At 44.8% G+C, this 27,431-nt stretch overlaps 1 protein-coding gene across 19 annotated transcripts in view; it reads right to left on the bottom strand.

Annotated features, from left to right (window-relative positions):
• The window catches only part of PCDH15 (protocadherin related 15), a 642,855-nt gene that overhangs the window by 264,929 nt on the left and 350,495 nt on the right, over window positions 1-27,431 (bottom strand). For 17 of the 19 annotated variants that reach the window (XM_077183412.1, XM_077183413.1, XM_077183407.1 and 14 more), the window contains one exon: window positions 6,138-6,256. In XM_077183412.1, the coding sequence (XP_077039527.1) occupies window positions 6,138-6,228 (91 nt within the window). In that variant the 5' untranslated portion in view covers window positions 6,229-6,256. Of the gene's footprint in view, window positions 1-6,137; window positions 6,257-27,021; window positions 27,223-27,431 lie in introns of all 19 variants that reach the window. The other 2 variants (XM_077183415.1, XM_077183423.1) reach the window with 1 other exon arrangement.

The following is a 27,431-nucleotide window of genomic DNA, read 5'->3' as shown; positions in this document are numbered from 1 at the left end:
GTCAAACTAATTAAATTATTGCCCTTCAAACAGAATTTCAAAGCCTGATTTCCTTCCAAAGTTAAAATATTTACATTTTAGGCTTCCTAGTAAAGAAACAGATTCCATTTATATGAGCTGCCTTAGTACTAAAATCTAGCAGCCCGACTAAGCTGCAAATGTGTTTCTGTTGAAGAAAACACCAGAAAGGAAAGGTCCTGGCCTTCCAAGTCTTCAGAAACAGACAAAATGTCTTCATGAGTGAAGGATAAACCAGAAAGTTCATGACTGAGGAGCTGCAGTGGCTCTGCTCACACACATGGCTACAAACCAACATATGAGTGCTACAAACCAACATGTGAGCGCTACAAACCAACATGTGAGGGCCGCAAACCAACATGTGAGGGCCGCAAACCAACATGTGAGGGCCGCAAACCAACATGTGAGTGCTACAAACCAACATATGAGTGTACAGACACAGTGTTTGATGATTTTTAGGAGTTCAGCCCTAAAAACATCCCTGAAGTTAAAGCTGCAAGTCCCAAAGTGAGAGCAACTCTTCTGGAGGGGACACAAAGTGTGCCAGGGCACTTTTAGGAGGGTTTCTGCTTTTCCTGCATCAGAGTTCCCTTCCCAGGTGTGAGTAGCACCTTGAGGAACCCAGCCCTTGGAGAAAAAGAGTTCCCAAAGCCTTCCCTCACCATTGGCTCAGGACAGTTCAATTTTAAAGAATCCAAGAGCATGGATGTTTGGTGGCCTGAAATCCAAACAATCCAACACACGGACAGGACAAACACAGGATGCCAAGGTGGCTGAGGTTGAAGGAGCTCAGTGGGCACTTGGTGGCACCTCCCAGCTCCCTCAGCCTTTCCTGGGCACCCAGATGCTCCAGGCCCTTGCTCAACTTGGTAGCAGAACAAAAAACCTTCAGAGTCCAGTGCCTGGAAAAGGCTCATTCCCAGCCAGATCCCACAGTCTGGTGGTTCCAAGGCTGTTGGGATCTGGGATTTCCTCCTTCTCCAGAAGCAGCTTCCTGCCTCATCCCTGCCAGCACAGCCACAGGGAGATCCCAGGATACTCAGTCCCTTTTACCAGGGCTAAAATCTGTACATTAACTGAGATGAACCTCGTTTCAGTGCCCCTATTTTGTGAATAAGTCCTTTCTCACCACAGGGGAATTCATCTTCTGTCACCTCAAAGTGCTGCTGGTGGCACTCAAAGACACTTTGAAGAACTAAAGCCTTCAGAGGAGCTTAATGGCTCCGCTACAACTCCCCAACATCAAGAAGAGCTCTTTTCCCTGTAGGAACAAGGGCACAGCTCCCAACCAAAAGCACCAAGTGCCCATAAAACACACAAATGACTCCTGTTCCCAGGAACAGACAGGTTCCCTCAGGCAAGAACCTGGTGGCATTTCTCTCCTCTCCCTGCATCTGTACAGTGTAGGGCTCAGGGAATGATCAATGAGCTCCAGGTACTCAAATATGCATTTTCCCCAGTTAATTTCCTGCTCAACAGTAATAGATCAAGATCTGAAACTTTTTCTTTCTAAAATAGCCTCTTCAGGTGATTTGTAAGGCCCCTCAGTGATTTAATTTTTGTAGCAGAAGATTATTAGACTGAATAAAAAGACATTATCTAATAAAGGGGGCCTTGAAAACCAGATGAAGGGGTTTGGGGCTCAACAGTCCTGGTGGTAAAAATGAACAGTTATGGTTTTCACAGAAAAAAAAAAAAAAACTTACTTAAAAAGTCATCCCCACTCAGGGAAGTGGCAAAGACCATTTAAATGGGGGTTTTTTGTTCCTTTCTGATAAAAAACACCCATCTGCTGAACACTTAGGATAGGAAATCCATATTTGGATGAGCAAATCTTCTGATTAGCCTTAGTTTTATTTTGTGAAATTTTGTTTCAGAATGAAACAAAACCACTGAGCCAGCAGTGAGATCCATACCCCACAGTGCAGGTGTCCATGGCTCATCTCTTGTTCCACAGTCAAGCAGAAAGGAAGGAAAAGGAAGGAAATGAGTCTGAAACCAGAAGATTGGAAGAACTACAGTGATAAGTCCAAATAGAGTTGAAAAAACCAACATTAAATAATCAAGAGAGCATTCCTTCTTAGCCATACATGCCAAGAGAAATGCATCCAACATCCTGTTTGCATCTCCTCTGGGATAAACAAGCATTATTCCTCAAGTGAGTCAGAAGGGATGATTTCATGGAACAGCTCCAGGAGATTGCTGGAATGGAGGCTCTTCTAGAAATCCTCATCCCCAGCATTATTGGACTTGCTGCTCTTCAAGGTCTTTTCCAACCAAAATGGTCCTGTGGTTCCACTGGCTCCACACCAAACACAGGCAGGACTTGAGTATTGACATTTTTGGGGTGTGACAGGCCCCTGGGTCAGGGGAATGTGGGGGACAGGTGACATCAACCCCCTCAAACACAACCCAAATTTACAAGGTAACAGAAGCCCCAGGATGGGCTCATCTCTGAGCAGATGAATTCAGGATTTTTGTTACTATTCTTCTTTTAAAGCTATAGATCTTCAGGAGAAATACAAGGACCTTCAAGTGTTCTTTTCATTCACGTATAAAAAAAGTGCAAAACCCCTTTAGGTTAAAAGCAGGCCCCCAAAAATCTTCAAAAACCCTTCAAAGATTCCATGGTATGAAACAAATCCCCACAAGTCACAGCCCCATTCCACCACTTCTGAAAACCCCAACAACAGATCCTTGGCAAATTTTGTGGGTGGATCTCCACATTTGCTTTTGGTTTTTAAAAAGGACCAGAATGATTTTTGCCTTCTATTCATCTTTCAAGAGTGAAGAATAAATTATTTGTGCCCCCCCAGCTCACATTTGTATTTTCATGAATGGTATGGACTCAACATAATTAAATATGTTAATTGGCAAATAATTGCTGCTGGATTGGTTTGGTCTGTCATAAAAGTGCACAAAGTTTTGAATTCAGCAGCCTTCTTGGCTGGCCAAAAATTGCTGCTATTTTTTTTTTTTTTTCTTTGAGCCATAGACATTAGATTAGAGAGGAAAAGAAAAAGGGAGAAATTTGATCCTGTGTTTCCACCTTCCTCCTCCCTGATTCCTTTAGCCTCAGAGTTTGCCTCTGAATTCAATAAAGCAGCACTGGAAAAATAAAAGAGATTTCAGCTGACCTAATTTCACACATTGCACAGCTACAAGTGACATTTCTACTTTTACTTAAGTTAAAATATTATGGAAAAAAAATCCAACCTTTGCAGTATTTCTCCTGTTTGGAAGAGAAACAACAGCAGAAATTGTAAAACCAGATCTCTTCCTTTCAGAAAACCAAACCAAAAATACAATATTCCCCATCCACACTCAAGCCTAACATTTATTCTGGTGCACCACAGGATTGAACAAAAGGATTACAGCATGAAAGAATTGAAATTAAACACGGAATGGGCTCATCAACAATAAATTAGGACTGATGGTGTGGCTCTGTAACAAAAGTCTTGGGTTTTTTTCAATAATTAGGGGGGTGGGTTTGAATACAAAGGGACTACAGTAGATGGGAGGTACTTGAATTTCACCAGGAGCAGATGGGATCCTGGGGAAAATTCGACTGAAGTGTAGGAAGAAAGCAGCCTGCCCAAGGCACTCCTGGATGAAGTTACTTTGGGCCATCATTAATTGCTGTGGCTGGGGAGGATTTGGTGACACCAGAGGTCAAGTAAAACATGTGGAACAGAGAAATTATAAGCTAATGAAGCAAAAGGCAGCAAGAAGGGCAAGAAACTGAGTCAACATCCACAGCTCCCGCCAGGAAAATGGAGGATTGGCATGCTGGCTGCAAAGAAATAGCCCATAATTCCTGCCAGAGCTCATTTTTTATTTATTTATATTTATTAGTCTGCTGTTAAGAGAACTACCCTGGTTGGGAAAGGCAATTGCCAGAAGAACACATCTTTTCTATGTTGTATTTCAGGTTACAAATTCTGCTCCTGCACATCAGAACTCCTCCAGGCCCAGCCCTAAACAGAGTTTTCTATTGAGCTGTAAGAAACATATTTCCAAGTAATTATGCCTGTAAGCATTGCCTCATTAGCTGGGTGCCATTTGCTGAGTCACCAGTCCCCCACCTTGGCTTAAATCCATTTCCAGCTCATTTTTTCTCTATTACACCCCTGTGAAATTTATCCAAAGTGCTTTTAGCTACATTTACCCTTTCCTAAACACAGTATGGGGGAGGAAATCAGTTTGTATCAGGGTGCTGCAGATTCCTCAAGAAACAGCATTTCTGCACTGTCCCCCTGAAAAAAGCAGCAAGAATTTTGGCTACAGCCAGCAAATTTGCACTCATTATAACAAAGCTGTCCTGTTCAGGCCATGTAAGAGACCAGTACCAAGGATAAAATCAAGCATGGTTTCTGTGAAAAATAAATTGGCACAAGCCAGGCTAAAACAATCCAGCCAAAAATTATGTTCAGACCCCTTTGAAGTAAGGGAGTTGCTGTATTCACTCAGTCACAGGACACTGCCATTAAAGAGAGGTGGCCCTTCCCTTTCTCTAAATCACCTGCAAGAAAAAGGATTCTGAACAACCTTGGGATAAGGACACAGAGATGAGAATTGGTCATATGAGTGTAAAGGAAATGGAAACCTGAGGGATCCCTTTTTCCCCTCCAGGAGATCAAATTGCCCCTGTCCTGCCTGGGCCATCTGTGTTTCTCATCATCACTCAAGCCTAGGTAGAAATGGCTCCCCAACCAAAAATCCCCATTTTATTCTCCTCAAAGATGCCTTTTTGGAGATATGTGATGCTGCCAGCGTGAGCACAAAAACATTACCACTGAAAAGTGCTGCTTTTTTTTTTGCTGTTTTTTCCCAGCCTGCCCTGAGGGTTCTCCACAGCCCCATGATCCTGGCTTTGCTTCCCACCATTATTCCCACTGCTCTCCCATGTCCTCCTGTGCTGCTGGACATGCCAGAGGCCATCCTGCCTCCTCTCCTCCACCCAAACCAGCATTTTGCTCCTCAAACCACCACCAAGGTCAACCTGATGGCCCCACTCCTCCCCTGCAATAAATGATTAAAACCCAGTTAAGTGTAGCCCAGCACAGAGCAAATATGTGAAATGTGAGCAGCTCGTCCACTTCAGTGTCAGGAGTGACAGTGATTATGACAGGGTGTAAAAATGGAGAAAATTAAATTAGCTTTCTTGTACATTATGGGGAGGGTTGGGCTGGGGGATGGAAGGGAATAAAAGGACATTTGGAGAGCAATTAGTAGAACAAGAAACAGAGACTTTCAACTGGGTAGCAAAAAACAAAGCATAATTCAAGCAGGACTGAAGACTTCCCATGAAAGCAAAATTACTTGACTTCCCAGCTGACAAAATAGAGGTTTTTAAACCAAAACCCAGATGCCAAAGTCATAAATTGGTACAATTACAGCTCTACCCACATGGAGTGCCATGGATAATGAGCAACTTCATTACAGACATTCTGAAGCCACACTCAGTTTTCACTTATCCCACTCACTATTCCCAGGAGTATTCAGGAACAACTCTGACAGAATTTGCCCTTCAAAGCTGTTCAATTGTTCAAAAGAATGAACCCTAATCAGTTATCCAGGCCTGTAATTTTTAATTACAAGAGATCACTGGCAGGACACATTTCTGCTGTCTTTCAATTAAATTCAACCAAGATGCTCTGAGGAGGAACACAAACTACTGGTGCCATGTTTCAGGGTTCCTGAAGTATTGTTTCTCTAGAAAACCCTCACTGTGGATTTCTTCCCCAAGTTTTTGGTCATTAACCATTGTCTCCATCTCCAGTTCCAACCACAACTGGTGATTTATGAACAAAGTAAAGTTTACTGTTAAAGCTTGTACAAGGAATAAGACAAAACCCATTTTGATGCTCGAGTCCAACACTGAATAACCACAACTGAAGATTTTATCTTGCCTGCTAAATCAACAGCTTCAGGAAATGCAATCATCACCGGATGCTGCAGCAGCCACGAAACACAAAACACACCCAGACCTTTCTTTCTTGGAACCTCTTTTCCTACCCAACTACTTCATCAAATATTATTTTCTTTTGGGGAAAAAAAAACCCATTCCAGAGGCATCCCAGCCCTCCCAGAGCTCCACCCCTCAGCCAAACCCTTACCTTCATCATTCTGGGCCAGAGCCCATGCCAGGACAGCAGCGAGTGCCGTCCCCACTGTGAACCATTTCCAGAGACAAAGCTGCTGGACCATTTTCTGTCAAACTTCACTCAAGGCAGAGCTGGAAGAGAGGGATTTGACACATTTGTTACTCAATCTGCACAAAGCTGAGCCACTACAAACTTTTTCACAGGGGATACACAGGCTCTAAGAGCATGGTATTGTTTCAGTCACAAAAATAAATAAAATAAGGAAGGAGGACCTCTAATTAGCATTAATGTGTGTACTCATCAACTCAATAACTGTGCATGCACAGCCCTCCAAGTCATGAAAATGCAAGGTTCTGGCTTAAATCAGATCTGATTTCCATATTTTCCCTGCAATAAAGTATTCATGGTATCCTTCCTGCTTTCAGGCACTTTGGAGGAGCAACTGTAGCAGGGAAATTGCACTGATTAAAATGAGGGCTCACTGCAAAAGGCCAGAGGGACTCAGGATTCAAAGGCATTGCCTGGGAAAAATGGCAATGATCCCTGAGGGTGGCCTTCTTTAAGGATAGAGGCTGTTGGGTTGTATTCAGGAAAATGAAAAAAACACCACTAACACCACACCAGAAAAAAACAATCAACAAAGTAAAATTAAAAATAAAGAAAAACAAACAAACATAAAACCCCTGCAAAATAAATAATCAAAAACCCAAAAAGCAAGCAAACAAAAAAAAACCCAAAAAAAACCCAAAAACCAAAAAAAAACTAAACCAAACCCACAAAACAAAGATACCCACAAAACCTCACAACGCTCTCCCTTTCCTCCCCCTCAGGCCACCCAAAACAAACAAAACCCACCCAAATAAACAAAAAATCCCCCACCAAAATCCCCAAGACAGGTTTGGCTGAACTCCAGAGTGTACCTGGAGTGCAGAACATTAGATAGTTTAAAAAAACAAAACAACTCTGGTTTGTGGTTCCAATAAAAAGAATTAGCACAATTCTGCAGCCCAGAACTGAATTATTTGAAAATATTCCTCCAAATTTAAAATGTTGGGGTTAAATACAAGGAGTGTGGAATGAAGAGAGATTTTCAGCAATACAAGCCAAGTTACTGTATAAAAAAATAGCTGCATTTATTAACAATCAAACAAACCTGCAAAACAATTGTGTGCCAAGAGTTTGAGGAAAACCTCTGGGTTTTTTCCCCAGAAGGAGAGCAAGTAGGGAAATGTAATAAACCAGATGAAGTGGCCCATATTTACTCAAGTATTTAAAGTTCCTAGGTGGTTGATAATATAAATAAAATATATACATCTTGAGTTTGCTTGCAGGACAGCTCACATGGGTGGGATCACCAGGACATCTGAGGTTATTCTCAAATTCTATGATTCTATCCTGTGATTTATGAGGCTCCCTCACAGCAAGCACAGTCTCTTTTCCCTTTGTCAAAGCCATGGATTGCAGGTGACTTGATTGGATTTTAATACCAATATGCTGGAGAAATCAAGGGCAGCAGCAAAGCCATTTTAAATTCTACACTGAACCCATTGCTCCACTCCTCATCCAGGGCTGGAGGATGGAGAGAGGCCTTTCCAAGCTCCACCTCCCCTCAGGCTGGACCCTTCCCAACCTGTCCAGCAGCAGGAGGTTGGTGCAGGCTGCAACAGGCAGCAATTCCAGGAAGAACTTCAATATGGGCCATGAAAGAAGCAAAGCCCCAGCACAGATCTCATGGGGCTGTTGGTTCCCATTTCAGACCAATGTTTGTCTTGATAGAGCAGCTCCAGGTGACAGAACCCCAGAATTCAAGCCATGCAAAGCACCCTCCCTTCCTCCTTCTCTTCCCTTGCCCTTCTACAGCTGTTTATGACCAAATTCCAGCAGGGAATTGTAGAGTCACAGAATCCTTCAGGTTGGAAAAGACCATTCAGGTCATCAAGTCCAAGCAGCACCAGCACCGTGGTCACCACTAACCCATGTCCTCAGATGCCACATCCACACCTGCCTTGAACATTTCCAAGGATGAGATTCCACCACTGCCCCAGGGCAGCCCTTTCCAGTGCTTTACAACCCTTTCCATGAAAGACCCTTTCCATGAAGGACCCTTTCCATCAAGGACCTTACAACCCTTCCCGTGAAGAATCTGTCCCCAATATCCCATTTGAACCTCCCCCAGCACGACTTCAGGCCATTTCCTCTCATCCTCTCACTTACTCCCTAGGAGAAGAGACCAAGCTCCTCTCTCCTCACTATCAGCTTCTCCCAGGGAATCGTAGGGCACAATCTCAGAGAGGAGACAGCAACCCTGACAGCTCAAATGGGAAGTTAGAGGCAGCTCGTAGGAGAATTCCAGACTCTTCCCAAAGGAGCTACAATTCCCATGTGAGAGGAGACCAGAACTGCTCAAAGGGGCCTTTTCTCTCCCTTCTCCTTCCCAAAAATGTTCATTTGGTTACTGTCATGCAAACCTAGCACATTCCACAGTCATTCTGGAATTTGCAACAGCACCTTCAAAAACACCCCCAAAATGACTTTTACCATGATACATTCCTGCTGACTACTTGGAAATCAAGGCTGTTTCCACATTACCCAAGTAGATTCCGGTTAATCATCATTATCACACCTCCTGGGCATTTTGGGGATGGGAATTTCTCAGTATTTCACCACTGTTTGCTCCCCTGTTAACAGAATTTCCTGAAGGAACTGGGCTCAGCTGCTTTTCTACTTGAAGCAGTGTAATTCCATTAGGTGGTATTTGCCTCCAGCCTTTTACACCTCAAATCCCAGAATACAAAAGTTCAGGAGATTCATGGTGTCTTCAGGTCAGTCTAAGGAAAAAATCCCATCCAGAGATTTGAGGTGTTATCACACCTACAAAGAAGTGCCCAAACTCACTTCTGAGGCTTCTGATATTTAATTTTACAACCTTGAAAAACAAAATAATTCCAGCTCGCCAATCACGATGTTCTATTTTAGAAAGTTATTCAGAGCTCAGCTGACACCCTTGAGTGGAGTCTGCTCCTGAGAGATTTTTAGGATGGAATCTTGACAGATTTATTTTTGATTTTGATGAAATGTCAAGTTAAACCACAAGATTAGCAACACCGATGCTCCCAGAATAAGCAACTCTATGCAACTGGACTACAACACAAGAAAAATCCTGTTGTTTTTCCTTCAATTTGTATCAGAAAAAAAAAAACAACCAAATTACAAAAAACCCCAAAACAAATAAAACTCCCAAAAGCCAGGAGTATAAAGCACAGAAAATGACACTATTAAGTTCAAATGAGTCTGTTAACTTGGAAATAGCTCAGAACAAATCATAATTTACCACAAAGTATCAAAAGGTTGACAACCTCTAAGAAATAAGGTTGAACGCCAGCCAGGGCAAAGAAAAAACTATGAATTGATGAGAGAAGATCTGTAAAGAAAAGACACACAAAATGTCTACAAGACTCAGTATTTTCCTGAAAAATACTCTTACATTAAGTTTTAAGAGATGATGAAGGTAAATTGATCTAAATATTAGTTATGACATCCAAGCATTTTGAATATCTTTAGAGGAAAAATAACATGACATATAGTAGAGGAAGAATAATAAGTAATTTCCAATAATTATTTCCTTTTAGATCTGGTGTTATTACAGGATTTCAAACTTGGCATTCATTAGAAGCTGGAGCAAGGGGGAACATGGCCATGGTCAAAATAAATAACCATTTTCTGAGCACCCTGTGCCAGGGCCTGCCCACCCTGCCAGGGAACAATTCCTCATTCCCATGTCCCATCCATCCCTGCCCTCTGGCACTGGGAGCCATTCCCTGTGTCCTGTCCCTCCATCCCTTGTCCCCAGTCCCTCTCCAGCTCTCCTGGAGCCCCTTTAGGCCCTGGCAGGGGCTCTGAGCTCTCCCTGGAGCCTTCTCCTCTCCAGGTGGGCACCCCCAGCTCTCCCAGCCTGGCTGCAGCCCTGGAGCAGCTCCATGACCTCCTCTGGACTCATTCCAACAGCTCCACATCTTTCTTGACTATTTGAAATAATTCAGTGGGGAAAAAAAAAAGGCAAGAAAATCTCAATTTTGGGCCAGGTTTGCCACAAGCCAGAGCCATTGGCTGCCTCACACCAGAACTGCCACATCCCCACCCAACTCCATGGGAAACATGGACTGTGGGAGGGCCCACACCACCCAAACTGCCACCAGCAACAACTTCTGAGTGTTCTCCACAAGCAGCAAAATCTGAAGACAATTTGGAGGCAAACCCTTTGCAGTTCTTGCTCCTGCAGTGGGTTGAAAACCCTGACAAACTTCAACAGCAATCACTAAGTAAGCATTATTAATTCATTAGACACATCAACAAATATTTGCTATTTAATGTATTTGTCCAAACCAGCGGTTCCTGAGACACTGCTGTGGCTGGATGAGGAACTCAGCATTTAAAAAGGAATTGAACAGCCATTTATATCTGTGCTGTTATTTACTCAACAAGCCTGAACTCCTTCAAGCATCAGGAGTGACCCATTTTGCTTAGTGGGGATGCTCTTTGCACCCTACAATTGTGATAAATCTTTAAAAGTATTTATTTTTTAAAGGTTGATGCAACTGAATTACTTTAAAACAGCAAAAAAATTATAGTGGACTAGTTTTTTTTTTATAAGATTCATCATTATTACTGATGAGCTGAACTCTCTTAAAGTTTATAGACATAAAGCAGGGAGTGCAAGTGCTTATTGTGGAGAACTGGTGCCATAATAAATCAGAAATGCCAGTAAAACAGCAGGAAAAAGCCTCTTGGAGAAGCTAGAAAGGAGAGGAACTTGCTTTAGAGTCTGACAGTGCTCCTGGGTTAAAGCTACAGTTCATTAAAAACTCTGTGTCCCAAATGTTTGATTTTTGCCACCTCAACAATTCTGCTCAAGTGCCAGCACGACCAAAAAGCTTCCAGAACATTATTTAACCACAGAACAGACACACACACCAAAAAAACACCCCAAAATCTGTTTTGCCTCACAGTGTTGCTGATCAACACTCAATCACCTCACCTGGGATGGAATTCATCCCCATGAATTCCATGGAGTATCTCAGGGGGGTCCCTTGTGATGAGCAGCTCCTGAGCCCCTCTCCCTGGGGCTGGAAAACACCCTCACCTGAGGCTTACCCACAGAACCACACCCAACTCCAGCTCAGGGCTCGACTCTGGTAGCTCAGGACATCCTGGAAAGGCAAATCTCATCCCACAAGGTCCCTCCCACACCCCACCCTTTCACTGGTGGGGCACATCTGCTGGAAAACACCCTCACCTGCGGCTTAAGCAGAAAAAGAAACTTTAATTCCAGCTCAGGGATCACCTTTGGCAGCTTGGGACATCCTGGAAGGCTGAAGATCAGCCCACAGCCTCCTTTCCCATGGCCAGGGCCCCTCCTCACTGGTGGGGCACATCCAGAGCACACCCGCTAGGATGGAGAATAGCCTCAGCTGGGCTTAACCACAAAAATAAACCCCAATTCCAGCTCAGGGCTCACCTCTGGTAGCTCAGGACATCCTGGAAAGGGGAATCTCATCCCACAAGGTCCCTCCCAGACCCTGAGCACTTCTCATTAGTGAGGCACATGCAGAGCACACCTGCCAGGCTGGAGACCAGCCTCAGCTGGGCTTAACCACAAAACCAAACCCAAATTCCAGCTCAAGGCTCACATCTGATAGTTCAGGACATCCTGGAAAGGGGAATCTCATCCCACAAGGTCCCTCCCACACCCCACCCTTTCATTGGTGGGGCACATCTGCTGGAAAACACCCTCACCTGGGGCTTAAGCAGAAAAAGAAACTTTAATTCCAGCATTCCAGCTCAGGGATCACCTTTGGCAGCTTGGGACATCCTGGAAGGCTGAAGATCAGCTCACAGCCTCCCTTCCCATGCCCTGAGCTCCTCTCACTGGTGGGGCACATCCAGAGCACGCCCGCTAGGATGGAGAATAGCCTAAGATGGGGCTTAACCACAAAAATAAACCCTAAATCCAGCTCAAGGAACCTCTCTGGCAGCTTGGGACATCCTGGAAGGCTGAAGATCAGCCCACAGCCTCCCTTTCCATGGCCAGGACCCCTCCTCACTGGTGGAGCACATCCAGAGCACATCTGCCAGGCTGGAGAAGAGCCTCAGCTGGGCTTAACCACAAAACCAAACCCAAATTCCAGCTCAAGGCTCACCTCTGATAGTTCAGGACATCCTGGAAAGGCGAATCTCATCCCACAAGGTCCCTCCCACACCCAAGCCCTGAGCCCCTCTCATTGGTGGGGCACATCTGCTGGAAAACACCCTCACCTGGGGCTTGAGCAGAAAAAGAAACTTTAAACCTAAGCACCTCTCACTAGTGAGGCACATGCAGAGCACACCTGCCAGGCTGGAGACCAGCCTCAGCTGGGCTTAACCACAAAAATAAACCCAAATTCCAGCTCAGGAGCTCAGCAATCCCCTCTGGTAGCTTGGAGCATCCTGGAAGGGTGAATGTCAGCCCACAGGCTCCCTCCCATGCCCAGTGCCAGATCCCACAGCCCCCTCCAAGCAGGAGAAAAGCCAGGGAAGGAAGATTTCACCTTTGAGTTAAAACCAGTTCTGGCTCTGATTCAGCTGCAAGTGTGACTAACTCTGTTTGCTGAAGTCAAATATCTGCTTAAATGCTTTCCTGAAGAATCATTCGAGCATAAGCAAATATTTGGCTGTGCTGGTGCTACAGTGAATAATTTACAGTGCAAATCCAGCCCTTTTCTCCAGCTTTGGAGGTTCCAAAAATCCAAACACTACTCCAGGTTTTATTGCACTGACACTCCTTGAGCAATTAACACATGAGTATTTCAGCCTATGGACTCTTGCATTTACTCAATCCTGTTCAAGTGCTCTCATGCTCTGGGACTGGCACAATTGAGTTGGATTTTATCATCCTCATCTCCTTGGATGAGACCTTTCAGGAATGTGAAGATTTTTGAGATGAAATTTCAAGATCAAACCTGCTCCCACCTCAATTTTCTTTTCCCAGCTGCTGGGTCAGTTCCACATAAGTAAACACATGAAAAAAGTGGAATATTGATGCTGCATCTCTCCCTTTGCCTTGTGTAATCAACCTCTTGAGTTTTTACCCTCACTTGGAGGCAACATTTTTAGAAAGGAAAGACACAAGAACCAGGAAAAAAAAAAGCAATTTATGTGAGGATCTGAGTAAAATTTCACCAGCAACTTGAAATTCCTCAGCATTTTCTCTGTATCTACATTCAAATAATTCATCTTCAAATATTCCTGCTTGCCCTCATTCTTCTAAGGACTACTGAGTTTATGCCTTTCCTGCCCCACTCTTTAAGCCTGTTATTTTCTGTGCCTTTCTGGCAGAAATGACTCTCTAAGATGATGCCACTGCAAGGCCCAAGTAAAGCCTCAAAAAAACTCAAAAAAGTCATTTCAAACTTCATTGAGAACACCACAGCTGTCCCTAGGCCTGGCTGGGAAAAAGTCAATGTAAAAGTCAATTAATAAGCCATTTTTACTTCAATGCAGAAATCCCTATGCTTATTTCCATTTTGCACCCCCAAAACCTCCAAAACAGCTATTTTCCTACAATTATAATTGTAATCATAATTATACTGTACAATTGTAAAGTTCAATTATAAAGTTCTTTATTTTCTGTCTCTGAGTACCAGTGGTGGCCAGAGAATCCCAGAATGGTTTGGGCTGGAAGGGACCTTAAATCTCATTTCATTCCACTGCTGCTGTGGGCAGGGAAACCTTCCAGACACTCCAAGGGTCCTTTTCCACCCTCCTGCCAGCAGAACATCCTACAGATGCTGATTTAAAAGGATTAAAACTATTTAATGCTGCTGATTGCCACTGAACAAAGAAGACTGATAAATAGATGGAAGGTTTGCACAGAGAAAACTCAACTAAACTCACAGAAATAGAGAAGTTTTATGGGATAACTGAGGAAGGGAGAGAGCAGCACTTTTGTTTCCTGCTTCCACCACTAGCAGTGATTTTTTTTCCTGTGTTTTGAACAAGCAATGCAGCTGTTGGATGGATTAACAGGATTACAGCTCTTCATCATTCATTCCTGTCCACAAAACCCTTTTTTCCATACATTGTGAATTTATTTATTCTTGTTTCCAGCCCCTCTGTAGGGACTTCACCTATGAAATGTTGTTTCCACAGAAGGTTTTGAGTCACAAAAGCTGTTTGGCTGTGCCACTGTTCATTTGAAATCCCTGCTGTGCAGATAGTACCTCCAGAAAGAAGAGAGAGCAGAGATATCCTAAACCTGATATCAGAGCCAGGAGGCTTCAGCTGAAAAATAACATTAACATAAAAAAATTAAAAGAAATACAACCCATATTAGGCAGGAGCAGCTCAGTTCATTCTTCAATAACCTTTGCCTTCACAAAATATGCCCACACAGCTAAAGTTACACATTAAAGTGCTAATAATAAAAATATAATTCAATAGCAATGTCCAAAGATTGGTTTCCTTGCTTTTACTGCAAGACAGGTATTGGATTCCATCCCAAAACCTTCCCCATTCCTCCCTTGCCAGAGCATTTGCTCTCCAAGGATCCTCCCCTGGGATTACATAACACAAAGCAGAGACTCCAAGGGGTAAAACCTCTCTGAAACTCCCTGGATTTTGTGGATCCCTGCTTTCCTTACAACACAGAACACCCAAGGGCTCTCATCCACCCAGGCTGGCTATTCCAAGACACTTGGCCTCCAAATCTCCCAAAGAAATCCTTGTCTCCCACCCTTCCAGACTCTCAGAAACGCTCCTGCCCACTGCTGAATGCAGGAACTGATGGAGCATTCCCAGCTTTTTTTGTCCTGCTGGATCTGTGGGTGATTCAGGTGTTCAGAGCTGGGGTGTGCCCATGTGCTGGGATGGGCACAGGGCACTCATCCAGGGACAGCTGGCACCGAGTGCCCTCCAGAGTTGCTGGGAATGGATTTAAACACCCACAGGTGGGGTTTGATCTGCTTGAGTATCTCCTTGGCCAAATATCCAGCAAGAAATGGCTTCTGAGGAACAGAATAGAGGTAAAGATGGGATCTCGCAAGACATTGTGGAGATGGGAAAATTATGGAGATGACTTTGGGAGGAGAAATGCAAGCACAGGGATTTTCAGATTGTTCCTGGCTGCTACAGGGAGGGTTTTCAGGCTGCAGGTAGGCTACACATGCCAGGGATTTCTGGTATAGAAATGGTTTGGGTTGGCAGAGACCTTGCAGATCCATCCCCCCATCCATGGGCAGGTACAACTGCTCCTCCCTGCTCAGGCCCTGCTGAGCTGGGCCAAAATTCAGCCCACAAAATTCACATCTTGTTCAACACAGCCCTGGGTGTAAATCCCAGACTGGTTTGGGTTAGAAGGGACCTTAAAGCCCATCCAGTGCCACCCCTGCCATGGCAGGGACACCTTCCACTGTCCCAGGCTGCTCCCAGCCCCAAAGTCCAGCCTGGCCTTGGGCACTGCCAGGGATGCAGGGGCAGCCCCAGCTGCTCTGGGCACCTGTGCCAGGGCCTGCCCACCCTGCCAGGGAGGAATTTCTTGCACATATTTCACCAAGATTTCCCCTCTGGCAGTGGGAAGCCATTGCCCCTTGTCCTGTCCCTCCATCCCTTGTCCAAAATATCTCTCCATGTTTCCTGTAGCTCCTTCAGGCCCTGCAAGGCCCCAGTTTGGTGACCCCAGAGCTTCTCCTCTCCAAGTGAGCAGCCCCAGCTGTGCCAGCCTTTCCTCCCAGCAGAGCTGCTCCATCCCTCTGCCCATCCTGGTGCCTGCCCTGGGCTCTCTGCAGCAGCTCCAGGTCCCTCCTGTGCTGGCCCCAGGGCTGGGGCAGCTCTGCAGGTGGGGTCTCACCTGAGCCCAGGGCACAGGGGCAGAATCCCCCCCTCCCCTGCTGCCCACGCTGGGGCTCAGCCCTGGATTGGGTTAAGAAACAGGGAAATCCAGGGAAAAGCACTGCACCTCACCCCAATGCTGTGCAACAGAGACAATTCCACACCAGCACCAGCAAACTTGGAGCTGGAGGGAGCAGCCACAGGGAAGTGATGCACAACAAAAACCTCAATCCTACATTTCAAATGGCTCCAGCAATTTCCTGAGTGCAAATGCAGCACATCCCTGGGAATGGGTTAAGCAGTTTTGTTGGACATGAAACATTATTTATTTAGATACTTTACTCATAGGGCTTGTGCTGTTAGTTATTTCTAAAAGATCAGCCAAAATGGGTTTAAAATGTTTGTATTTAAGGAACTATTAAGATATCCAAGTAACAGTCAGATCATTGAAGGAAATCCAGGAATACCACCAAAACCAGAGATAACAAGCCAGCAATAACACATCACTCAAAGGAATGTTTTACAAGTGGGCTATTCTCAAATATCAAAAGCTGTCAAAGTAACTAAGATTGTTTCACCAATTTCCTGTAACATCTCATAAAGGAAAAAAACAACATTGCTTTCTGACAGTCCTTGAATGAACAGCACCCTTACACTCACATAAGGTCACAAGTTTGTCTCTGACAGAGGCCAGATGTGGGAGAATGGGCAAAACAAACAAGGAAATGCACTCAAAGATGCAGAGATCACTCCAGGAATGGACAGCCTGCACACATCCACAGGTTCCTGATAACATTCTCCCCCTCTTCCACTCACTTTCCATCATCCCACTTAATATTTTCATTGGTACTGAGCTGACATTTCCATGAATTCCATTAAAAACCCTGATGTTGAGAAGACATTGGGTTGAGCTGGTGAAGTTGAATAGGCTGGAAACAACCAGCACAACATGGACACACAGGGAGCTCCCCATGGCACATCAGTGAGGCACCCCATTCCTGCCAGGGCATTATCACAAGTTCAGGCATCAGATCTGAACCTCTGAGGCTGGAGAAGGAGCTTGGATAAAGATCTGGAGTGCCAGGATGAGGCAGAATGGCTTTAAACTGAAAGAGAGCAGGGCTGGATGGGATATTGGGAAGGAAGAGCAGGGTGGGCAGGCCCTGGCACAGGTGCCCAGAGCAGCTGGGGCTGCCCCTGCATCCCTGGCAGTGCCCAAGGCCAGGCTGGACACTGGGGCTGGGAGCAGCCTGGGATGGTGGAAGGTGTCCCTGCCCATGGCAGGGGTGGGAATGGATGGGATTCAAGGTCCCTCCCAATCCAAACTATTCTGGGATCCTGTGATGATAAACCAAGCTTCACAAAGGAGGAAAGAGACCTCTTTTACCTGCAGCAATATAAACTCTCCCAAGGCTCAGAAGCAGAGACACCAGGATAAAAATCCCTCACCATCAAACAAGAGCACAGAGGAGAGGGTACCCAAGGCACTCAGGGGGAAGGAAAACACAGAAGACAAAGTTCATGATGGGCAGTCGGGCCATCATGCCCTAAGTCTTAGCTTTTATATATTTCAGATTCTGTGCTGCTTTGGTGTGTGGGTCTGAGCTTCACATTAAGGGATGGTGAGCTCTGTGCACAGAGCAGGGAGACAAAACAATTCCTGCTCCAGCTGGGGACCAAGGACAAATGATCCAAATCTCAGGCCCAAGAGCACAAACAACGTGGGCTGAAGAGAGAAAAACAAGGATGGGACTCCATAACCTAAAGCTGGAATTGGACAATTAACTCCAATATGCAAATGGAGCAGAACTGATCAAAGTGACAGACCCTGTGACCAGGTGTCCATTTTGTGCCCATTTTGGTTCACCTTGGGTGCAGCCCTGGCTGGGCTCTTGTGCTGCCCAAGGTGGATCCATGGAGGAGATCCTTTTAATAAATCCCTCCTTTATTCCTTAACTCTGTCCAGCCTCTGCTCTAGATCAGCCTTTTCATGGCTTTCCCTTTCCACAGAAGAGTGAGCAATGCCAATCCATCCTGGAAGCTGCTTAGTCCACAACACTTGAAGAAGGAATTTCAGCACAGGGGTGAACCTGAGAGATGCCAGTGTGGCTGTTCATGCCACCAAACAGGTGACACCCAGCACAGATTCCTGCTCATTGCTGAACTCAGGGAAGGGGAGCACACTTGGAAGTCATGATATTCCTACAGGAGAGAGGGTGGAGTTCTGGACACGATCCTGAGACAGCTCCTCTGAAGAAAGGGGGAGAGGCTTTCCTGTGGCTTGCAGCAGAAAGGTAACTACAGGTAAGCAGTGCTCAGTGAGGCATCCCCTCCTGGGGCTGTGTCCACAGTGTCCTGAGGCTGCCAGGATGGGGACGTGTCACAGACACATTTTATGAAAAATCCTTTCCTTAGGATTTTTTCTCCTGAGAAGCTGAGAGGCCTCAATAACAAAATGTAACCAATGATTCTCTGCTGCTGTGCAATGCAACAGGTGCATCTGGGATTGGTCTCATGTTGGTTGTTTCTAATTAATGGCCAATCACAGTCAGCTGGCTCAGACTCTCTGTCTGAGACACAAGCCTTTGTTATCATTCTTTTCCTATTCTTAGCGAGCCTTCTGATGAAATCCTTTCTTCTATTCTTTTAGTATAGTTTTAATGTAATATATATAATAAAATAATAAATCAGCCTTCTGAAACATGGAGTCAGATCCTCATCTCTTCCCTCACCCTCAGACCCCTGTGAACATGGTCATAGGGAGGGACAAAAAAGGCCCTGGCAGCAAGAACATAATGTTAGAAAGAAATATTCATTCTAAAGATAAAATGAGTTTTGATTCAATGTCAGAAGAGATGCCTTTCAAACCAGGCATATATTCCATGGGATTGGCAGCAGGCCTGAGATTAGGGGTACTTTGAATCTGTTCCCTCAATTTCTGTGGCTTTTCTCCTGAAATGTATAAAGAGAGATGGAAGAGAAAGGAAAGCCCTGTGGGGTGTGAGGTTGGCTGTCCAAAATAAAAGGCTGAACTGCAGGAAACACCACTTTAGTGCAATTCAGTTGTAAAAACAAGAGAAAACTACGAGCTAAGAGGCCAGATGAGCTGGCCCACGCACTTTACTACTGCTGGGTGAGGAGGGGAAGGTGTCAGAGTGTGGAATTAAGTGCCAGGTGAAAGTCTGCCAGCTCCAGAGTTCAACCCTGGCTACAAACAGAGGGTTGTCAGCAGCTCTGTGAGGATCTAAATGCACTGAATACCTGGGCAGCTCGGGAAAGGAATCTTCATTTGGCTAAAAAGGTACTCTGGGACAAATAAGATATTCATGTATGCAGAGAGGAATTGGGAATTTGTCAGCTTTTCAGCTATTTTCCCCTCTGAGGAGGAGGCACAGGGAGAGGCTGTAGGTACAGAGCTGAAGTAAACAAAATGCTGGGGAGCATTAGGAGGGAGAAGAAGAGGGACTAAATTAGAATGACATTATATAGGACAATAGGAAACCCCTGGAGCATTAAACAAAGGGTTTGCTGCCATCATTTCAAAAAAGAGACACCAGAGAAGGACAAGGGCTCAGGAAAGACACTTGGGTGACCTTGCACTCCTCTGTCAAACACAAGAAACTCAAAAAAATTCCAACCCTACCTCAGAAATCAGACTGGTTTGGACTGGAAGGGATATCAAAACCCATCCAGTTCCACCTTCCACTGTCCCAGGCTGCTCCAAGCCCCAGAGTCCAGCCTGGCCTTGGGCACTGCCAGGGATGCAGGGGCAGCCCCAGCTGCTCTGGGCACCCTGTGCCAGGGCCTGCCCACCCTGCCAGGGAACAATTCCTCATTCCCAATACCCCATCCAGCCCTGCCCTCCAGCAGTTTAAAACATGGAAAAGACAAATTCCCAATGATTCCTTGCTGCAAGAAAGAGACATTACAGACATCAAGTGAAATCTTGATCAGCAAAGCTGCTGTAGCAACAAATATTTCCCATGACACTGTAATATTTCTGTCCTAGAGGAATACAGACAGGAATAAAAGCAAGAACACACACAAAGAAATCTCTCTCATGCCAGCTAAACACTCGGGCTTGTTCAGGAAATCATCAGAACAGAGAAAACACTCTAGTCCCAGTTGTTTCCTCTCCAAACAACAATAGATTTAATTATGCAGATTAAAACAAGGACATCCCATGCTTCAGGGCTTTTGCAAACTGCCTGCAGGAGCCACAGGGGAAGCCCCAGATACTGCTGTGCACCTCACCTCAGGTAGAGGGTTCAGGGACACATTTCCTCTCTCCAAAACATGAAGTGAATCAGAGGAATATCTGCTGAACAGAACAGATTAATGGCTTAATTCAGTTGCTAATTGATATGTTCTATTTTGCCCCCCAGCTGTGTGATATAAACGAAGTAAAAAATATAAAAGCCCATAAATGAAGTGTGGGTTTGCTCACAATTCTCTCTACACTTGTTCCAAGCTAAAGAAACTGTCTGGAGTAAGAAATTTACTTCATCTAATCTGAATTTTACTCCTTGGCCATCACTTTGGTCCTCAGCACACAACTGAGAAGAGGGAAAGTTCTACCCCTGAGCGTAAGGCAGTCAGATTTTGCAAAATTTGGGCTTCAATCCAGCTGTTTCAACAATGTCCCGATTCCCAAAGTGACAACACATCCCAGGAGGGCCCTTGTGGCTCTGCACAACTCCCTGCCAGGAGGGGACAGCCAGGGGGGGCCGGGCTGTGCTGCCAGGGAACAGGGACAGGACAAGGGCAAAGGGCCTCAAGCTGGGCCAGGGGAGGCTCAGCTTGGACAGCAGCAGCAATTTCTGCATGCAAAGGGTGCTCAGGCCTTGGCAGGGGCTGCCCAGGGAGCTTTGCAGTGCCCAGCCCTGCAGGTGTCCCAGCAAGGGCTGGAGGTGGCACTCAGTGCTCTGGGCTGGGCACAAGGTGGGCACTGGGCACAGCTGGCACTCCATGGGCTGGCAGGGATTTTCCAGCCTCAGGGATCCTAAGGTATGTTACAGAAGTAAAAAGAGCTTTGTCCTGGAGCTGGCTCCTGATTCACACAACTGATGTGAGGCATTCCTCCCCAAGGGAAAAAAACTGGGGAGAAAAATCTTTCAAGACAAAATATCCTGATAACAATAGGATGTTTAGCCTTGGAGGGAAGCCATCAAAATCAAGGCAAAATCTGTAAAGAGACCTTTGGGAAATTATCCAAAATAGGATCCAGACAGAAGCAGTGCCACTTGACCTGAGGACACAGTCTGAGGAGACACAAAGAAGTAGAGAACATCACAGTAATGACATCAATGCCTTACCCTGATTCTGAAGTTTAAATGTTCAGTGCTTTGTCATTAATTGCATCTTGAGGGAATCAGATGGTTTTAAACTTGGTAGGAGCAGATTTCTTTAAGACCTACAGCACCACATGCCAGGAGTTTGGAATCTGTTTTACCACTTTAAGAGGTCGAGGGGGGAAGGGAAGAAATCAAAGGAAGAATGAGAGCAAGGCTGTGAAAAGAGTTCATGAAAAACCAGCTTTGGATAAACGTCCTCAGAGGCCACTTAGATGGATGGGAGGGCAGCAGCTCTTCCAAATCCCCCTCAAGAGGCAGATTTACCCCAGAACAAGGCCTGGATTTACCCCAGAACAAGACTTCCACCTCCTGTTAACAAGGTGACCATAAATCACCTCAGCACAGGAGACCTCAATCATGGCTCCAAAGGACATGATCCTTGTATTGAAATTCATCTCTGGATCCATCCCCACAGGAGCCTTCTCCACTCTTGGAATTGAAAGTGTCTTCCAAGTTCTGTTGAGTTCCTCCTCAAATCTATTATGCATGAACCATTTCCCTGATGCTTTAATCATCGTTTACACCTTTCCAGAACAAATGCAGAGAGGCAGAAACACAAGCCTACATCTTGAGTTATCACTTAGTGTGCAATCATCAACACCCCACGTGGCTACAAACACAGCTGATGCAGGCAGATTGCAGAATCTGGCTCAGCAGATGTCCCACCAGGAAACCCTCAGGGCACTGGGAAGTTATGGAAGTGAATGTTGGGTTTCTGTGCTCAAATCTTCTTTTAAGAATAAAATTCTGAGGTTTCTGTTTCGTGCCCTTCAATGTAAGTCTTGTTTTTGAACAGACTCTCACAGGGAAAGGCCTTTGCCCAGTTGAGCATGGCAAATTTTTACCACATTTATGACTTTTAACCACAAGACATCTTAAATCTTCTACAGGTAGAGTGAAGCTCATCCCAAACCCCACCATTTTATAAGAGAAAACCAGGAAATTCATCGATGTCACACAGCTGCTCTTTGGAACTGTGCTCCACTTCCAGCAGCATTGGAATTACTCAAAGAATTTGAGATTGAACCGATTTCTAAAAGATACATTTAAATGTTTGTCTTTTTTTGTCCCGAACATAAATATTCCCAAAAGTCTCCTGAAGAACAGGCTGCCCATTATGGAAAATACCAGCCAAAAATGTTAATCAAGACTTGAATCAAAGTATTCTGCTCAGGATATTTTACCAGCTCTGGCTACAAACTGGAAGTTTGACAAGACTTGGAATCTTCAAATTCATTAGGAACACAAAATGACCTAAGTGCTCTATTTGCATATGCCCTAGATTTCTGTCCGGCTCAAATTAATAATTATCCCTCTAAATTAATAAATTCTCCTTCTAAATTCTTGAAAGGAGGAAGCAGTGCTCAAAGATCTCAGGGTTGCTATCTTGCTTTCTTAACAGTAATTACAAAATCATACAATGGGCTGGGAAAAATCTTTGATATCATCTAATCCCAACACCAGGTTTTCAGCCACTTCAAATTCACAATTTGGGCTCATGTAAGGAATGACCAGAATCACTCTCCAAGAATATTTATTGGGTACAAAATTCTGAGAATTAAAGCTTTCCTGGATAATCCAAAGGAATTGAAGAGCACCAGAGTTTCCAACACTGCTGAATTCATCCCATCTTCCCTCTGTTTTTCACCAAAACATCAAATCCTTGACCCACTTGTATAAACTGGAATCAATTAATATTTGTTCCTCCCTTTCCTTCTTTTCCTCACGCTGAATTCTATAGAAATGGGTCTTTATTAAAGGAATTTTTTTCCCCTTCTTGGAGATGACACAGAAGGCTTCTGATACCAAAGAACACAAAGTCATGGAGACCTGGCACAAAGCCCAAGTCAGATCAGTGGATTGCTGGTGAAAATGGGAAGCAGAGCACAGCAAATCCTTGTTAAGGTCAAGGGAATAGCAGGACAGGGAAGCCCAGGGAGCTGGGCTGGCCACAGGAGATTGGGCAGGACAGGCTGCACTCCAACCCAAGGATCGGTGACAGCATTTTTAGGATATTAACAGAAAAGGCCTCTAAGTGGATGGGATCTTTACTGCCTTGGAAGGCTTTGTTTGCAGGCTTTGCAAGGCAATAAATTGATTTAGCAAAATGGCAGGGTGGAGGGAGGAGGCAAGAAACAGGAGGTGAATTCCTCCCAGAAGAACATCAGCTCTGACTGTTCTGCGATAGGCAGCTGAAGGATTTACTGATCTGCTGGAGTATTTAATGAAATTATTCTCCTGAGCACAGCTTTTATGAGCTGGATCATTGCTATCTCTCCCCCAATAACTCACTCCCTTCTCATTATGCAAAAAAACTTGACATAAATACTCCAACACTCATCATTCCAATCACTTGTGCCACTGCTGTTTAAAAATCATCTTACACTGCCACTTCCCCTCATTCCATGACATAATTCAGCACAACACTGCTGAACTCCTATTCAGAGTGTCCCAAAACACAGAGCAATGTTGGTTTGTGGCAGGACACCAAACCCATTCCTATTTCATATGAAAGTTTTGTCTGAAGTTAATTAAATGGCCAATCTGACCATAAATCTGGTATTAAAACTAAATTCTCTTCACCATTTTAAAAAGCCTAACAAATGGATGAATTGCAAAACAGAAGGTGGGATCTCTGAAAAACAATTGAAACTTAATTCTTACTTCAGAGGAGGCAAAGAAAAATAAAGATTCTAGAATCAGTTGGCTACTATGAACTTCCTTCCATAAATAAGAGCCTCTTACATTTGAAAAAAAAAAGAATTGCAATACAGAAAAATTTTGGCTTTATTTCCAAAAAATTGTTGACTTCACCTGTGTTGGAAATAAGAATAGGGGCAGAGGCAGAAAACTCAGGTTTTAGTTTCCACACCCCATTACTGATTGTACAATAGGACAGGCAACAATAGCCTTGTTCTGAGATCTGTAAGAGAAATTTTCATACCAGCTGTATGAAAAGGAAAAGAAAAAAAAAAGAAGCCACCTTCAAAGAAAGAAATTACCCATGAAATCTTTTTTCATTCTTATAAAGACAAAAGGATCTTCAGTCAAGACAAAGCTATGGCTGATCAGGCATCTAAACAAAGAGAGATCATTAGAACTGCAAAACAAAGTTGAAAAAAAAAAGAATAACAAAAAAAGCCCAGTAACAACTTATTTAATGTGTTGATAGCCCAGTGCTTGCATTGGAAAAGGTGGGAATTATCTATCCTTGCTCCCCTTTCCCCTTAGTTACTACACAGCTCCATGACCTCCTCTTCTCTCCTTCCTTTTCCATGCTGAGAGTCCTGAAATCCCTTAGTTATTCTTCAGAGAGAAATTATTTACAGTCCTGTAATTAAATCTCTGCTGAATTTCACCTGGATTTCATGACATCTTAACAATGGTGGAAAGTGTGGGACTAATTCCCAGAGAAAATGAACAAAATATTTTTCCACCTCCTGTGTTTCTGTGGAGAAATTGAAAAATCTTTCAATGCAGTCCAAATGTTTAAGGAAAAGAGAAACTCTCAACACTTCATCATCACTGCTTCAGGCTCATCTCTTCATGAACTCACCTCTCTGAGCTTTCTCTGGGCAATGATTCCTGAATTTCCTCTCGTCTTGCTACAGCACAGGCAGTGCCCTGCACCTCTCAGAGATGGGAAAAGCAGCTTCTCTCCTCACCACCCACCAGGAGAGGACAGGAATCCCAGCAGGAATGCTGAGGACAAACCAACCACAATGGACTATGTCCCTGTCTAATAGTTCCAAGTGCTAGATCTCTCAATCAGCCTCATTCATCACTGGGATGCAACAAGAGCAAAAGGTTCTTGGGTAGAAAGAGATTTTTTAAGTCAGCTTTTAACAGTTAAAGGCTATCAGGATATTCCTCAAGGAACACAAATCATTTGTCTTCCCCACATTTCAACTCCTGTGCTCCCAAACAAGAGCATAATCCCTGGATTCCCCACTTAGGCCAAGTTCATGCTAAGAGTTGAGGGCAAACATCATCAAGACTGGCTTTCTTAAATTAAACCACAGGAAAAAAAGAGGCAGAAAGCACAAAAAAAGAAAGGAAAACCAAAATATTGCATCAGATTGGTCCGTGGATCTACGTGGTTGTAACTCATTTGTGTGCCAAGTTGGTGCCAGGGAGTTAAGACACCTCTAAAACCACGCTCAGCTAAGCTCTGCCATTGCTGTTACTCCTTAGGTCTGAGTTCTGACCAAAACCCACTCCTCAGGGAAAAAAAAAAAAAAACAGCAACCTCAGCCTGCCCTCTCCTCAAAAATCCCATGATTTCACAAAAGATGACGAACCAAAAGCTATGCAGAATGCTGGGAGAGAGAGCAACATACATGGGAGGGAAAGAAAAATATTTATATAACCTGGAAAGCAAAAAAAAAAAAAGGTGTTTTTAAAACCAGCATTCAATAAAACACAACAACTGCATTTGCTAAACCCAATCCCAAGTCCTGCTGGGCAGACATATGGCACATAATAAACCCGAAATTGGTTAGAACTGCTGAAATACCATTGGATAAATGAAATTATTTTCTAACAATACTTAGCTACTGGGAACAGCTCCTGCCTTCATACACCAATTACTGCTTAATTACTGTCAGGCCACACTTCCTAAAGGAACAGCAGAAGGGAATTTACAGCACCAGTAAAGGAAACGTCTGTTACGTCAGGAGGAAGAATCATTATTGTCTGTTACAAACTGGTTTCTAATTCAGCCTGGCCTTGGACACTGCCAGGGATCCAGGGGATCCTCCAGCACTGGGAGCCATTCCCTGTGTCCTGTCCCTCCATCCCTTGACCAAAATCCCTCTCCAGCTCTCCTGGAGCCCCTTTAGGCCCTGGCAGGGGCTCTGAGCTCTCCCTGGAGCCTTGTCCTCTCCAGGTGAGCAGCCCCAGCTGTGCCAGCCTTTCCTCCCAGCAGAGCTGCTCCATCCCTCTGCCCATCCTGGTGCCTGCCCTGGGCTCTCTGCAGCAGCTCCAGGTCCCTCCTGTGCTGGCCCCAGGGCTGGGGCAGCTCTGCAGGTGGGGTCTCACCTGAGCCCAGGGCACAGGGGCAGAATCCCCCCCTCCCCTGCTGCCCACGCTGGGGCTCAGCCCAGGGCACGGGGGGGTTCTGGCTCCCAGCTCTGCCCCCAGCACCCCCAGGGCTGCTCCAGCTGCTCATCCCCAGCCTGGATCCATCCCAGGAGATGCCCTGACCCAGGGGCAGCACCAGCACCTGGCCTTGTTAAACCCCTGAAATCCCCATGGGCCACTTCTGGAGCTTGTGCAGGTCCCCCTGGATGTTTGGGAGATCATTTCACAGTCATCTCACACAATGTACAGAAGAAACAAAATGAGTGTTTCTACATCCAGAGGTTCCCAATTATTTGAATCCCTCCTCCCCAACAGAGGGGCATAAATCAGGCTGCTCATAAATTTCTGCTCCACTGAGTTTGCAATACAAAAGCAGTTTCTTCCCTAGGGACAAAGAAAAGTAGAAGCATTTCAGAATTCCAGCATTTCTGTGAGCAGGCCTGTTTCCAAAAAAACAGAAAACAAAATAGAGTATTTGGAATACTTGAGTGGCTAAAAAAAAAAGAATAAAATATCCCCCTTCAAATGCTTTTCAGCACTCTCTGCTCTGGTTTTGCTACTCTTTTGCACCTCATAGTAGGATACACCCCATTTCCTACCTGAAGGGCAAGAAAATGGAAGTTTGCTGAAAGCCAGAGCAGAGGAAAAACTCCTCATCCATTTCCACTCAGGGCTGTCTGCTGCAAAGCCCCAGGCTTCAAGGACAGTCAGGCATTTAAGGAAAAATGTCTTCATTTTGTTCCTCAGCCCATTTGAAGCACATGTGATAAATCTGCAGAACAGCTTGCCAGGTGCATATTCTAAAGAGGAAGAAAATCAGGGCATGAGAGGGACAAGTTTCAGTAAACAGATTAATTATGTTAAAATTAATAGATCTGAAGCAAAGCGCCACAAGGGACAGTGTCCTCCTCCCTGCAGACTGAATTATTACAATAAAGACCAGCACTGGAAAAACCACCTGACACAAAGCTCCAGATCCATCCAGATTTTACCCAAAGTCTTTAATGAG

This window comes from Agelaius phoeniceus, chromosome 9 (genome assembly GCF_051311805.1).
Source record: "Agelaius phoeniceus isolate bAgePho1 chromosome 9, bAgePho1.hap1, whole genome shotgun sequence".
Classification (NCBI taxonomy): Eukaryota; Metazoa; Chordata; class Aves; order Passeriformes; family Icteridae; genus Agelaius; species Agelaius phoeniceus.
The sequence above is the reverse complement of the archived record's forward strand: the minus strand, read 5'-3'. Positions and strand labels throughout refer to the sequence as shown.